Genomic DNA, 14,390 nt, shown 5'->3' on the forward strand with positions numbered 1-14,390 from the left:
GTTACTATCAGTAACTTATGAAAAGGCGGCCCACAAAAAGCCCTAGAAACAAAATTTACCATAAATTGTTTTTGCCTGCTTGACTGTAGACTGACTTAAGCTCTAGTACTTCACATGGGGTGATTTCTGGGGCTGACATTCCCAACGGTCATCCTTGCTCCTTCTCAGGCGGTATGACGAGGAGGCAGAACAGGGGTTGTCGACTCATCTCTCAGTGGCTCACAGCCTGCAGTACTGCTTCAAATTCTTATCTGTTTTATTTTTCATTCTCTCTGTGAGCTCTGCACTATGGCTCAAGTTCACAGTCCCTGGTGGATTTAGCAGTGGCACATTGAGGAGGTTACTCCTTTCAGGGTACCCCAGAAGGCACCCTAAAAGAGATCCCTAAGGTGTGTGTTTGATCTGTCTGTTCAGCAAGTGGCATGGTCTCACCAAATGGTACTAGCAAAGAAAAAAAATGACATAAAATTTCAGTCCAATCTGACCTGGTATTTAGGACTTGAACACTTTGGTGGCTTGTGGTTAAACTAATAACTCCCTAGAATGTTGATGAAATTAAGTCAATATTGAAATAACATTCTGTTTAAATTTGTTTGTAGCATGGATCTCATGTGCTGGCTAGATATTGAACAGTTCAGAAAGATGCTCCACAAGGATAAAGAAAAAAGGGAGGAAAAATCTAAGGACATTAAAAACAAATACTTAAACAAAAAATACTTCTTTGGACCCAACAGCCCAGCTACCAGAGAACAACAAGAACAGGTACCAGTTACAAAACTGTTCATGAAGAACAATCACATTGAATGTGACTGAGATAAAAGTCCATAAGCAGCTTTACTCCATTTATTTCCCAAGCTGTTTCCTCAAATCTTACCTACATTTTTGGCTAGAAATCTGGTTCTGTTCTGGTTGCGGGGGTTCCCTCCTTCCTGTTCAGGCTCTTCCTTCCCTGTCCTTATAGAACAGATCTCTTAAACCCTGATCTGAGGCTGCAGCCAGAGCATGCACAAGACAGCTCAGAAAAAGTGTAAAAATGTCTTTCAGGCAGAATGACTTGTTCCAGCTTTCTATTTTAGTATGTCAGTAAAGCCACAGACAGCAAGTCTGAGCTGTGATACTCCGATATATTTTGATACTTAGGAAATTTACTTGGTCAAGCTGGGGTATTATTTGCTAAAGTCTGTATTCTATTATAGGTAGGGACAAATGTAATCTGTTCCCTTTTATGAAAAGTACATGTGAGCCTTGGGTAAGCATGCATTAAATGCTTTGCTTACAGTTAAGCTCATGCTTTGCTAAATCAAGGATGTAGAGAGATAAAGGACTTTTGGTATACACAAAAGTTTATGTCATGTGTTATTGTATTTGGATTGCTTAGCTAATGCATTCAGGTGGAGGATGGGGACAAATCCTTCATGATAGACTTTCGGCAGCAGTTCTGCTAGAAATTCAGCAATGCGTCCAGAAGAGATTAGAAAAACAATGGCTGCCATTGTTCCTGGCAGATGAACACCGTGGGTCGGAGGGACAAGCAGAGGTAATTTTTTAACAACAGCAACATATCCAGGCATTGTTTTTTGTTTGGCTCATAATTTACCATTGGGATAAAATGGTTCAGAGGAAAAGCAGCCCACAACTCGCATTCAGTTTACATTGAATGAGACACTCTAGCATGTACATGTTAAAGCATTTAGCTTCATAATTGTGAAGGCAGGTCCTCTGAAGGCTTAGTCTAGCTGACAGTATTATTGTCAGATCCTAAATCTGAAGGAGCTGGTGTTAGCTCTGCTGCCAGCCAGGCTGCCAGGCTCCTACAATCTTTGCTGTAGTGCTGCACTCTCCATATGCCATTTTGCCCTAGCCATACACTTGCACACAGAAGAAATGCTGCTTTGTGTGAAGGATTTGCCCAAGGGGACAGGAACACAAGCAAATGAGCGGGCTTCCCATGCTGTATTCTCTCTCTCTCTCTTATGCTCTCCATATTCTCCCATCTGGAGCTGCAGTGCCTGTAGAAATGACTCCAGGACTTGTGAAATTCTGCTGAGTGGGGAGGTTAACTACTACAAGCCTTGTTCCAATTGGTTACTCCAGAAAGTTGCCAGAAAACTGGGAATGAGGAGCCTTTCACTCCTCCTGGCTCATTAGAAAGACTGGGGAATGGGCAGAGCTAACATCTGCCTTTTATGAGAGTGCCTCTGTGGCTGGGATCTGTGTAGGGAGATCATCCTGCTGGTGACAGATCCAAAAAGACTTTGTTTTTTGCACTTCCACAACAGCTCTGAAATGCAATGTCATAGCAGAAAGAAATTTGACAGTTCCACCAAGCAGACACATATGCATGCCGCATTGATTCATAAAACTTGTTTTCTATCATCTTTTTAACATCAAGAAGGTTGTCAGAAGTGTTGTCAGAAGTGCATATGAACTGGATCCTTTCCATTGATTCAGAGCAGTAAGCAATCAGAAAAGTATAGGTTCTGGTAAGACAAATTGTAATTTTAATAATGATTATGTTAATTAAGGCAAAATTTTCTAACCCTCTGCCCTTTTTAGCTGAACTCTGCCTCCTTTACAAGCCCTGGCACAAGACCATGAGATAAGGCTAAGATGCTTCCAGGTGTGGAAGCTAGCTCATGTCTCTTCTTGCACCTGCTGCACTGTGCTGGCACGGAGAGTAGCCCATGCAGTTTGGAAAATGCTGTATTCAACTCTAATAAACAGATTACAGGCAATACGTATCTCTAATGAGTCTTTTCCTAACTCCATTTATGCCTGACTACTCTTTTCTCTTTCTTATTGCAAATTCAGAGCATGAAAAGTTCCTTTGAAGAAAATATTTTAGGAGAAATGAAACCAGATGACATTCTCCACTCAGCTTCATAGTTCACAGTGACCAAGCATTGTGGACATGCTATGTAGTCCTTATTCAGAAAGTCTGCCCTTGATTTGAGGTGTATTTTTGCTACAAAGAAGCTGCAGGATCAAGTCTGTATTTCTATATACAGCTGTCCAAAGGAACTAAAAACATTTCATACAAAAAAAAAAAAAAAAAAAGCAGCCCCAAATTTGTTCCTAATAAGTGGTCCCTAAGAACATGATGGGTAAGGTAAACCAGCAGAAGAGTGCAGTTTGACTGCTATTGCCTCTTGTCTTCTCTAACTCCCCAGTCTTAATGAGCATGTGCTCATTTAGAGCTGAACAAGGGATGGCATTCAGTGTGGGTCCACAACAAGTTTGAGATATAAAGATCCATATGAAGACATATCAACTACTCTACCACTGTGGTCTCAATCATTAGAGGGCTGAACATGAAACAAGAAGAGTTAAAAAATACAATTATAATCTTTTGTTCAACCGTAGATAAGGGACATAACTGAAGATCTTTCACGTCAAAAACAGGAGAAGACAACTAGAATGTGGAAGGCAAGTGAAGTTTACTGTGTCTCTTGTGTCTGGAGTTTCACCATGTTTTTTGTTTGGACCTTGCATATCCTTCACAATTTCTCTGCTGACAGTGTGAAGCCCCAGTGTAATGCTGTCAAAAGCAGGCATGATTGTATTGGCTACAGTGGACTGATTACTCACATTACTGGTGAATTTAGTTCCCTGCTGGATGTTCACGGTAAATTTCTCTCACTTCCTGGCTGGAGAGGTCATACTTGAAAAAAACACGTCTCTTGCCCTGGCCTTTGGAGCACTCTTAACCCTCCTCAAACTGGTATTGTACCTTTAATTCACATTTATCTGTACTTTGCATGCAGTGGACTTATTGGGACAAGCTGTTCATTCCAGCATCTGGTAGTTTATTTATTATTGCGAGTGGATTACGTGCAGACACAAAAGGGAATGTGAAGTATGCAGTGGAGTGGGCAGGTTTAATCATATCTCACAGTATCTGTTTCATTTAGAATTGTATTTTAATCTTACAGCACTGAGATAATATCAATTTTAAACATCTTAAACCTTTGTAATAATACATTTCATCAGATGTTTGCCAGTTTTTTCCTCTTGAAGAGCAGTGAACTCTTTGTGATTGCCAACATACAAGTTGTGTACATTTATTCAGTTGAACTTTTATTGTCTGTTGAAATCAAACTGGAGACCCGGTCAGCAATTACCCATGCAAACCATTAGCTCGAAAGGGATCCAAAGTGCATGTGGGTTCTGTTAACTGAGTTTTCCCTTTGTCTGTTTGTCAGGAAGATGGTTATTTTCCATGTTCTGCTTCAAGGTTGTTGACCCATAAAATAAGCAGCGTTCGTATATTAGTATAGGGATGGGAGCAACGTTTTGTTCTTCCCTTCGTGAATATGCCCCAGAAATAATTTTTCCCAAAAGATGCCTAAATCCTGGTCACAGGGGATAGAACATGTTTGGAGAATTGGAGGAGGGCTGAGAAGATCCCATCTTAATGTCTTAAGTTGAGCTGACTTTATTTCAACCAAAGGACCCTTTGGACAGTTACCACCCACCCTCTCGCAAGGGTAGGCTCTCATCCCTGGCAGGTTCTGTGGCAGGACACTAAGCGTAACCCCTGTTTTTAAGAGAAGCTGCAGAAAGACCTTCAGCTTAGAATCAGGTTGGATTTCCAGGACTGTCTGCAACAACTAAAAATGTTTCTGTCCCATGCTGACCATTGAACAGCACTCCATCCCTTCAGGACTTCAAGAGTTTTATACCACTGTTAGAAGATAGTTTTCATTCATCCATCTGATAACAAAAGGGGGTTGTTTGACTTGCTCCTCAGTGACAGCACAAGAACTGTTTGTTCAGGAAGGCAGGCCAGCCTGAACTTCATTTCAAACAAACTGTCCCTGCATAAGCCATCTTTCTTTCTCCACCCTTTCCTGGCTGCCTACCACTCCGTGCTTTGCAGCATGAGGATTTCCAAAATGTCTCCGATGACTTTAAATTCTATTTTACTATTGGTAGCTTTATTCTACAGAGAGCAAACTCTCCAGCTTCTGTTGGTGATCATGGCAACACATTTCAAAGCTCATTTTGTTGGCGAGATCCCTGTCAGAAGCATTTTACAACTTTAAGCTATGTGGTTTGTCTGTTCCTTTTTCTTTGTTGTTTGTTTGCACAAAACTCAAACTGTTCTCTAGAAAAGTAGCCTGTTGCCATAATCAATAACAATAGCTGTTTCCATACTTTATAGTATGTAGTCATATGGTCTAAATCATTGTCAGTCATTTCCTCTCCTGTCACGTCTTCCAAAAAATGTTGCCCAAACCAAAGTGGAAAAAAAAGGAAAAAGAAGGAAAGAAAGAAATGAAACCTTGCCACATTCTATTGTATCCATGTCATAAACTCATAAACTACTGAAAGTTAGGGTCAGTGCAAAGATAAGAATCAGACAGTTTATTCTAACTAATGCCTTTGTTATTGCTTTTTGAAACAAAGTTTATTTGGTGCATTTATTTCTTCTTTTGACAGCATGTGGACAATAAGTGGGTTTCTTCATCTAGTGAAATAATTGCTTTCCGCAAAGCGCTGTTGAATCCAGTGACAGCAAATCAGTTTCAATGCTTTGTGTCACTGAAAGGAGACCTACTGGAGAACGGAGTGCTCTTTTGGCAGGAGGTACAGAAATATAAGGTATGGTGGTAAAAGGGAGCAAGGGGAATATCATTCAATTTGTAAGCAAATGCATCCATTACTGCATATTAGGAGAATTTTAACAAGAATATCTCTAGGCATTTTCTTGTTCATAATAAAACCTCTTTCACTGTTAAGCTGTTTTTTCTTCGATGAAAATCCTCACTTCTTCAGGGTAGCTATTTTTAATGACTTGAATTTATTATCCCTGTATTTCTTTATGCTTCTTCAAACTGTAACATTCTTCTGAGTCTTTAAAGGGACACTACTAACTGGCTAATGTCCAGGTTTTGGTATACATCTGTTGAGCAGTAGAAAATATGCAAGCATTAAAATGTTCATTCTGTCTTTATAGTTACATACTGTTAAAAAATGGGATTATTGCTGAATTTGGTAATCCCTCAAAAATCAGAGAAAACTTTAAAATTCAATCAGATGTAAAGATAGTACCTACCCAAAAAGCTCATATGTACAATGCAGACCCCAGCTCCCTTGCACTCTGTACAGTCACATTTGACTACAGCTGAGGATGTGGCCAAGGTGAAATGTGATGGGGAAGGTCAGGAGGGATTGCCTCTCTCCCGAATACATACCCCTTTGTGAAATTGCTGTTGCAGGGTGAAACACAATGGGGAAACTCTGGTGTGAGCCTTTATATCACACTGCAGCCTCCTAGTAGCACCCTGGACTGAATGCAGGGGCACCACGGATCTTCCACTTGTTCCTCATTCCTTTTGCCTCTGGGATACTGCTGACGCAAAGTGCTACCGGAGTGCAGAGCCTCTGCTGGGCTCCTGAACATAGCCTGTGCACACGTGGCAAGCAGGCAGGCATGAGGTTAGCTAACATGCTCAGAAATTAGGAGGTAAACACAGTTGATGCTGCAGCAGCACTTGGAGATCCTGCTGTAGGCATGTGGGTGTGTTTCCACTGTTTAATTTTACACATTTGAATTTGGGGTCTGCTTTAGAAGCCGAAGCTCCTCTGTTTCCAGGGGGCAATCTCCCCCCCTCACAGAGTCTCTGATCCCAAAGCAAGGAATCATCATCTGAAATGCTTTCTGGGGCTGCTGCTGTCTCTCTCTTGGTTACAGAGTGACTAGCTTAGACTAGAAACTTGACGTGAAGGCACCTGAAGTTCCATGACATAAATAATTCTCAAAATATTTGATGTTTTTTCAGATTTGTGACTCTTCATTGTTACATTGCGGAGGACATGGAAACTTTCTGCAAATTAACGTGGAGTGTAGTTTAGACTATTTTCTTTGTGGATCTGCTCTCTGAAGAAAGCCTTCATTGTTTTATGTCCCACCCTCTCTCCTTCATTTATGTTAATTTTATTTGTCTTCTTATCAAGAAAAAGTACAATCCGACCACATTTATACATGCATGCGAATTGTCATGGTTGGCAGTTGATGCTCTTTATAGAAGCAAAGGGCTGGAGTAGTAGGAGTGTTATGGGTCAGGCTGAACTGGAGGAATATTGCCAAAGACGTGGGCAGCACTTTGCACAGTGCATACTTGTATTGTCTGAGCCCTATCATGCCATCAGTTGAGACAGAACTCCCTTTAGGAGTCAATGACTGCATTGCTCCTTGTAACGCATCAGGCTGGCGGCACATCTTGGGACAATCAAAAAACAAAAACAATTTTTTTTTAACAAATATTAAGAAATAGAACTCTGTAGATCATTTCCATCTGTTCCTCTATCTTCAGGTCTCATCCTTCTTCATATCATATGGCTTGTTTGTCTTGCCTCTTACTACAGCTCTCTGCCTTTTCTTCTATGCTAGATGAGCAAAGGAAGCCATAATATATTCTTAGGGTATATTGAATATGTTTTTGTATTGCCTTACTTTCTTCATTGTGGCTGTTATCATTCTTTTTTTCCTTCATAAAACTAAAAAGTATTCGTAATAAAACAAACCAGCTCTTTCACATACCACATTTCTGGTTAAAAGCCCTGTTATTAATTTCTTTGAAAAGTAAATATCCAGCCTCCTATACCAAAACTAAATGCACATTCTTCATTTAGAGAGTGCTCTTCCTGAAAATTCTCTACAGTGCTTATTGTCTCTTTAGCAGATATATGTGACAATCTCCTAGTGTTATAGAAATTTCTTTATATTTATGGATAGATGAAAAGTTTGTGTTTCAAAGCATTTGAAGGAAGTTCTTGGAATTATTTTTCCTTCCTGTCAAAGTCCAATGGTAGCATCGTCAGAGTGTGAAAACACAGTAATAACAGGTTTTACAAGAACAATAGGATCACATTAAAAAAAGTAGAAAACCCCCAGTGTTTCTTTGAGATCTCACCCTTGTAAGTTCAGGTTTGTTTTGTATACTGTTCTGCACAGAGTTATTTCAAACACTGAGGTTTTGGGAAACTAGAAAATCTTAATGAATGGGGAAACTAGAAGATTTCGATGAATGGAAGATTGTACTGGTAGCTGAAATTTTCCCCTCTTGTGCCAACTTTCCTGGTTATATCTTGTACCCTCTAAATAATTCCCCTCTTTTCTTGGAGTATTTAGAGCATTTCTTTGTCTTTTAGTTACCATGGCTATGCTAGTCATAGCAGGTTCATTGTGAAAATCAGTGCATTTCACACTTGTAGGTGTGTTTCTCTTTTCAGAAATGCCTCCTATTTGCCAAGTAAAGTACTTGGACTGAATGCAGGATCAGAACATGCAGGCAGAGATTATCACCTAAAAGCAATGATTGCTATATATCTGCATTTGCAAACCAGAAGTCCCATTCATGTCTTAACTATGTCTTTGACCGTGCATATTTGCTATAAAAATTTTGTCCTACATGCTGAAGAAATCTATTGTATAATTATTTTTGTATGACTATTACTCATTGATCACTGGCCCCTGTAAAGGGTCTTCTCTCTCTCTCTCTCCGCTGACTGAAAATGCTATTTTTCGTCTTTCAGGACTTGTGCCATTCTCATTGTGATGATGCCACCGTTCAGAAAAAGATCACAGCTATTATTGACTGCTTTATTAATTCTGCTGTACCCCCAGCTTTGCAGATTGACATCCCAACTGCACAAGCAAAGAAGATTCTGGAGCACAGGAAAGAACTAGGACCTTACATTTTTAGAGAAGCACAGGTAAGAATCTGAGAGAATCTCTGTAACAGATTTGGCTAGAGTCTGTGTGCTTGATTTTAAGGACAGTCTTCTTTGCTTATGTGACAATTTGGACTCCATACGTAAGCGTGGGCATGAAGAAGAACACCATTGTCATGCATTTCAATGAAGATTGTATGGTGGAGATGAGAGAGAGGCTTCAGATATTTACTGCTCAGTAAACTGGACAATCTCTGACAGCTAGCTGATCCTGGAAAGGTGTTATCCAGATCTGTGCTAGGAATCTGGCAGTAGAAATTAATTCTGTCTATGTTTTTAACTGCTTGTTCTTTATCACTTGGTTAATGGTCAGAGAAGTAATTTGTACTTAGAAAGTTTGTAGTTTTTGTCGTTCATGAAAAAAAATGTAGACAGGTAAAGCACAAACCCAGCTTCACTTATTGAATGTCCTTCCCTTCTTTATTACAGAAAGTCTGTATTAAATGGCTCTGGACAATTTTCTCTCTGATCTTTGTACTAATCAGACTGAACAGCAATTTGTGAACCTTTACTAGAGAGTCACTATTTTCTTATTCCTTGTTACTGTCTTCTCTGTCTTATCTTCTAAACCCAAGAAAGCTAGTTCTTCTTTTCCTATAAAATTGCCACCAACACCTTTAAACATCAACTGTGAGTCCATAAAGTGTTTGGATCACAAAAGATGAATGGTTTGTCAGAGAAAAGGGTTCATATAGGCCCTAAGAGAAATAAGAATTCTCATTTCAGCCTGTGTAAAACCCAGCGTGCTCCAGAAATGTGGCACAAAACCAAGGGAAGGACTTGGCCAAAAAGCTGTGACTGGAACATGACAGTGACTCACCTGTCACTTTCAAGTCTGTTGAGCCAGAAGCAGTGAGGTGCTGAGCATGCTCGGCTCCTTTGAAGCTGAGTTTCTCAATGAGAATTAAACATCTAAATAAATTGAAAAATGTGAGCCTTAGTACGTGCAGCAACAGAATTCACTGAGCCCCTCTGTTTGCTTTTCTAAAATTGTTTTTCTTATTCTAGTTCAAAAAAGACCCTGTGAGAGATTATATCATTTAAAAATTATCCAAGATTTGCTCATAGATCTGTAATGTGGTTTAAGAGCCTTTCCAGAGGCAAAAAAGTATTTCCTTTCTCTTAAGGAGGGAAAAAAACCCCTCTCCCTAATGAACTGAATATTTGAAATACTTGAGCAGAACAGTGGTGCAAAAGCAATTCTACTGGTGTATATTTTATCAGGAATACTTGTAAAAAATGATGGATGTTTTCATTAATGCAAACAATTGTTTAGGGAAATATAAAAAAAGAAAGTGCCTTTTAACTGTGTTTTAGGAAGATTTCTCACCAGTAATAAACACACTGATGAAAAGCATGTGCCGAGCAAAACTGGGCTGAAATGTCAGGACACAGTACGTGGGAGGAACAAGGCTGTGTATTCAAAAAGAAATAGTTATTTCATTCTCATGGTAAACTACATTTTATTTTACAGTAAACTCTGTTTTCTTAATATGGTCAAGATTGACTTTCTTTTCTTTCTGCGCAGATGACAATTTTTGCTCTTCTGTTTAAATTTTGGCCAAAATTCTGTAAGTTTCGGAGCAATTTGGATAGTGACAAAATTCTATTTGCCTTGGAGAGAAAAAAGGGAAAAAAGATGCGAAAGAAGGAAGGCAAAACAGCAGAGGTAAGGCTTACAAAGTTTCAGGTGACAGCTCACAAACTGCATAAAAATTCCTTCATGAACAAATATACATGAATTCAAATATCCCTTTCTCAGCCTGATCCAAAGCTACCGAAACCTTTTTGTTAGAATTCAAGCTTTACATGCGACCTGGTCCTAGGGTGATTAGTTCCCGATCCTGCCAGTGCATATACATATGTTTAACTTGAAGCAGATGAGTCAAACTCCTTTCATTAAGCAGAGGGGAAAATGTATTTTAGTCATCCTTTCTGCCAAGAGTAGAGTGAAAAAGAGGACTGAAATTTAAAAAAAAAACTATGCACGGTCCATGTGTACAATGGGTAACGGCAGACCTGTTTGCACTTTCAGTATGTACTGTCTTATTTTAGAATTTATAGTCCTGGGTCACTATTGAAAGCAAAACAAAACAAAACCAAACCAGATTTCATATCTACTTTTCAGAAGGAGCATTTGAAAAGTCTGCACATTATTTTTAAAAATATTTCTGTGCTAATTGTTTTGTATAGCCTTTGTCTTTTCTTGAATATTTCTCAGCTTTGACAGTGAAATTGTTAGACTGTTCACAGTTTCTAGGCAATTTCAGTGCATTAATAGAACTGTGACCTCTACAGCAGAATGCTTGCTTGTCAAATTGTTTTTCTTGGAATTTTATTATTAAAATATAATGGATTTTTTTTCTATTGATTATAGGCTTTGCAAAAGTTTATTTTTTACAAAATCTAATTGTTTGGTCAGCTTTGAGGAGAGAACATTCCTTTAAGGGCAGAGAAATTATTTGACTTGCAAACTATCATAAGTAGCATTAAAAGACCTTTACATATTTTAAATACCATTTACACATGTGTTGAGATGTTACTTGTGATGAGAACCACATGAGTACCTGGACAGATAAAGACATATATGCCTGTAAGAACATGTACACATTGTTATCCTCTTTTAGACACATGAAAACTGAGGACTGGTGAAGTGTTACTCAAGGCCACACACCAATGTCCAGTGAAGTCTAAAATCCAAGAACTCATGTTCCTTTCTCCAAAGCACGTTGCCTCCATACAGATATGTCTGGCAAGGCCATTGGCAATACTTATACTGCAAGAATGCAATATTTCAAAGTAATGCACTTTTGCGTTTTCACAGACTTATTTTTTCCATCTGTTTGTTCCCTGTCTATAAGATTTCTGATTAAGACCAAGGAAGTAAAGAGCAAATCTTGGCCAGGAGGGCAAAAGCCTAGCTTTTATGGGGAACAAATGGGAAAGGTAAATTACCCTTCTAAGCTGGGAAATAGGGTAAGAAATTTAGAAAGTGACAGGCAGAGAATGCAGTTCAGTAAACAGTCTGCAGACTATCCTTCTCACAAAAAATTATCAGTAAACCAGTTACCTTTTAAAATCTCTTGAAAGAATAGGTGGAACAGACAAGTTTTTCAAACCCTTTCCCTCCCTCTATTATGGTTTAAAGAATTTGCCATTCTCTGTTCTCTTGCCTAAGATTTCAGTTCCCTCAGTGACAACATAACTATTCAAATGATTCAGTATCCCTGAAGGATACTGATAAGGTTCATCCAACATAAGCGATAGCAGGTTCACTTGGCAGCTTGTAGAAGGTGATGATTTCTTGGCATTTAAAATAATGTCTATGCTTCTCTGCCCCATCAGGCTCATGCTGAAGGAGAAGAAAGCTCTGGCAAGGGTTAGAAATGATTCATTTTTCTTATATATATATTCCCAAACTGCGGCCCCCCCTGCCCCCCCACTCAGTTGCCATTTTGGGTTTATGTCAAACGGAACAATCATGGTCCTGGGGGAGGAATTTTACTTTCTCCCTTCTCATAAACTTGTCCCTGGGGTGCCTAATCTAACTGAGCTCACCTCACTTTCTGAACTGACTGGATCAGAGTTGGACTTTTATGTAGGATAATGGTAAAAATGGCAGACAAGAAGGTTTTTACTGGACAATGATGCATGACTTGGTATTATTTGACTATCTCAATATTTATTTTTTGTGTGTGCCTACTTGTTATTTATGGGGCAAATCCTATCAAAGGCTTCCTGGCAATGGGCCCAGTGCAGGGGAGGAGTGGCTGACAGTAAGGCATGCCATGCAAGCACTGTACTATGCAAAGACCTCTTTTAAGCTTAGTGTCTGGAAGTCAAGTATGGGTAGGTACAGGGTGAAGTAAGCTTGAACATTCAACATAATGTGATTGCTTCAGTATTGTGCTGAAATAGTTGTTTTAAAAGATACGGCCTTGGGAGAGTATGGTTTGCTTCTCCATTTTCACATATTTGCCCTTAGTGGGGCACAGTTATATGGGCTCATCTTTGGCCCGTGTGTGGATCTGTTCCTTTGTTAACTGCCAGATGCACATGACACATACCTTAAAAAATATCATTAGTCACTTTTTGCAGACTGCCTTGATGCCAGTATTTGTAATTTGTTGTATACACAATTGCATTTTACCTCCAAAATAGATTTTGGATTTTTTGCTTTCAAGTGTACAAAATAGTTTTAACTTACACTGTAAATCTGTACTTACTCTTTCCATGCCCTTAGCAGAGAAAGGTAAATCCATAAGCATTAATTTTCCTTTTCCACGTTTCCCTCATCTCTCTTTAAGCTTCTTAGCAGTAAGCTAATTTGTTAGTAAGTGGTGTAATGTCATGTGATATGACATTGCCATAACATTGGCTAATTTATTATGAGAAGACGTTATTAAAGACCTCATTTAATTCACCATTCTCATTGAGAAAGCTAGCAAACATAAACTGTAGTATATTAGTATACACACTATTTCTGTATTTGCTTTGGCATTCCTGTTCTGTCAATTGAGTGTACCATAGAAGTTAGTAAGGCTTCTTCTGGAGAGAAGATAAAACACCATGCTGCCTGGGAAGTTCTATATCCAAAAGTCACCCTTAGAGATGATGGGTCCATAGGACAGTGGGGTGATAAGAAAGGAAAAGCCACCTTGGGAGCAAGGATGTAGGATATTCTGATCCTTTTCCAGATCTTTCAGGGACTTTCTGAGTGACTTTGGGAACCATTTGACCTCTCTTTTTTTCTCACTTTCTCATTTGCAACATGGGAGGGTTTTATTACTTGCCGCATGGGGATATTATGGGGTTAATCATATGAGGTTAAATATGAACATTGATTAATGTTCATAAAGAGTTTGGGGATCATCAGACAGAATGCGCAAAGGTGCAGCCTTAATACAACACTAAAACAACATGAAAATGACAAATAGTTAATCACTAGAATGGTTTGCCAAGGGTTACAATGCCTTGTCCTTCACTGTAAGTGTTTTAAATGAGATTGCCTGTTTTCCTAACATGTATACCATAGTTCATTTACAGCTACTGGACCAAGCTGGAATTAATAATGAGAAATCCTATGTTCTGCATTTATACATGAGGCCAAATTAGAGGATCACAATGGCCCCTCTGTCCTTAAAATATGTTCTGTTGCAGGTCTGCCCTTGCAATTAGTTATATTTTGAAGCATTTAATCTGAATGGAAGCAGGAGTGTAGAGGTGAAGAAACATCGATTAGGACAAAGCAATGCTTTAAAAAAGCAGTATCTTCTGATATTTTTTTTTTTGCCCAAGAGGATGAATTATGAAACTGGGCATTATAAAACGTTACTGCATATGACAGTGTCTCATTTCCAATGACAATTTTTGCTTCCTCAGACTTTGCTTTTCACTTTAGCTTGGTAACTATTGTTTACATCTAATTATGAGTTCTTATTGGCAGGGTAAAGAAGTGGGGACAAAAGTCATCAGTCTGTCAAGCAGTGCTTTGGTAGACAAGATTGGTGTGGCAAGAGGACCAGCATCATTTTCAAATGGATATGGGTGGCAGGTGAATAATAAACATGTTGCTACAGATATCATCATTCAAGAGAGATAAAATGATCTTGGGAGAATGGGAAGGTGGGGTTTGGTATTGAATACTGCTA

General features: G+C 39.0%; 1 protein-coding gene across 1 annotated transcript in view; it reads left to right on the forward strand.

The window, feature by feature from the left end:
- The window catches only part of RGS22 (regulator of G protein signaling 22), a 70,326-nt gene that overhangs the window by 44,442 nt on the left and 11,494 nt on the right, over nt 1-14,390 (forward strand). The window contains exons 18-24 of the mRNA XM_041123218.1: nt 600-762; nt 1,379-1,537; nt 3,364-3,426; nt 5,443-5,604; nt 8,542-8,721; nt 10,268-10,408; nt 14,186-14,293. Of these exons, the coding sequence (XP_040979152.1) occupies nt 600-762; nt 1,379-1,537; nt 3,364-3,426; nt 5,443-5,604; nt 8,542-8,721; nt 10,268-10,408; nt 14,186-14,293 (976 nt within the window). The remainder of the gene's footprint in view (nt 1-599; nt 763-1,378; nt 1,538-3,363; nt 3,427-5,442; nt 5,605-8,541; nt 8,722-10,267; nt 10,409-14,185; nt 14,294-14,390) is intronic.

Source organism: Aquila chrysaetos, chromosome 4, assembly GCF_900496995.4.
Source record: "Aquila chrysaetos chrysaetos chromosome 4, bAquChr1.4, whole genome shotgun sequence".
NCBI classification, from domain to species: domain Eukaryota; kingdom Metazoa; phylum Chordata; class Aves; order Accipitriformes; family Accipitridae; genus Aquila; species Aquila chrysaetos.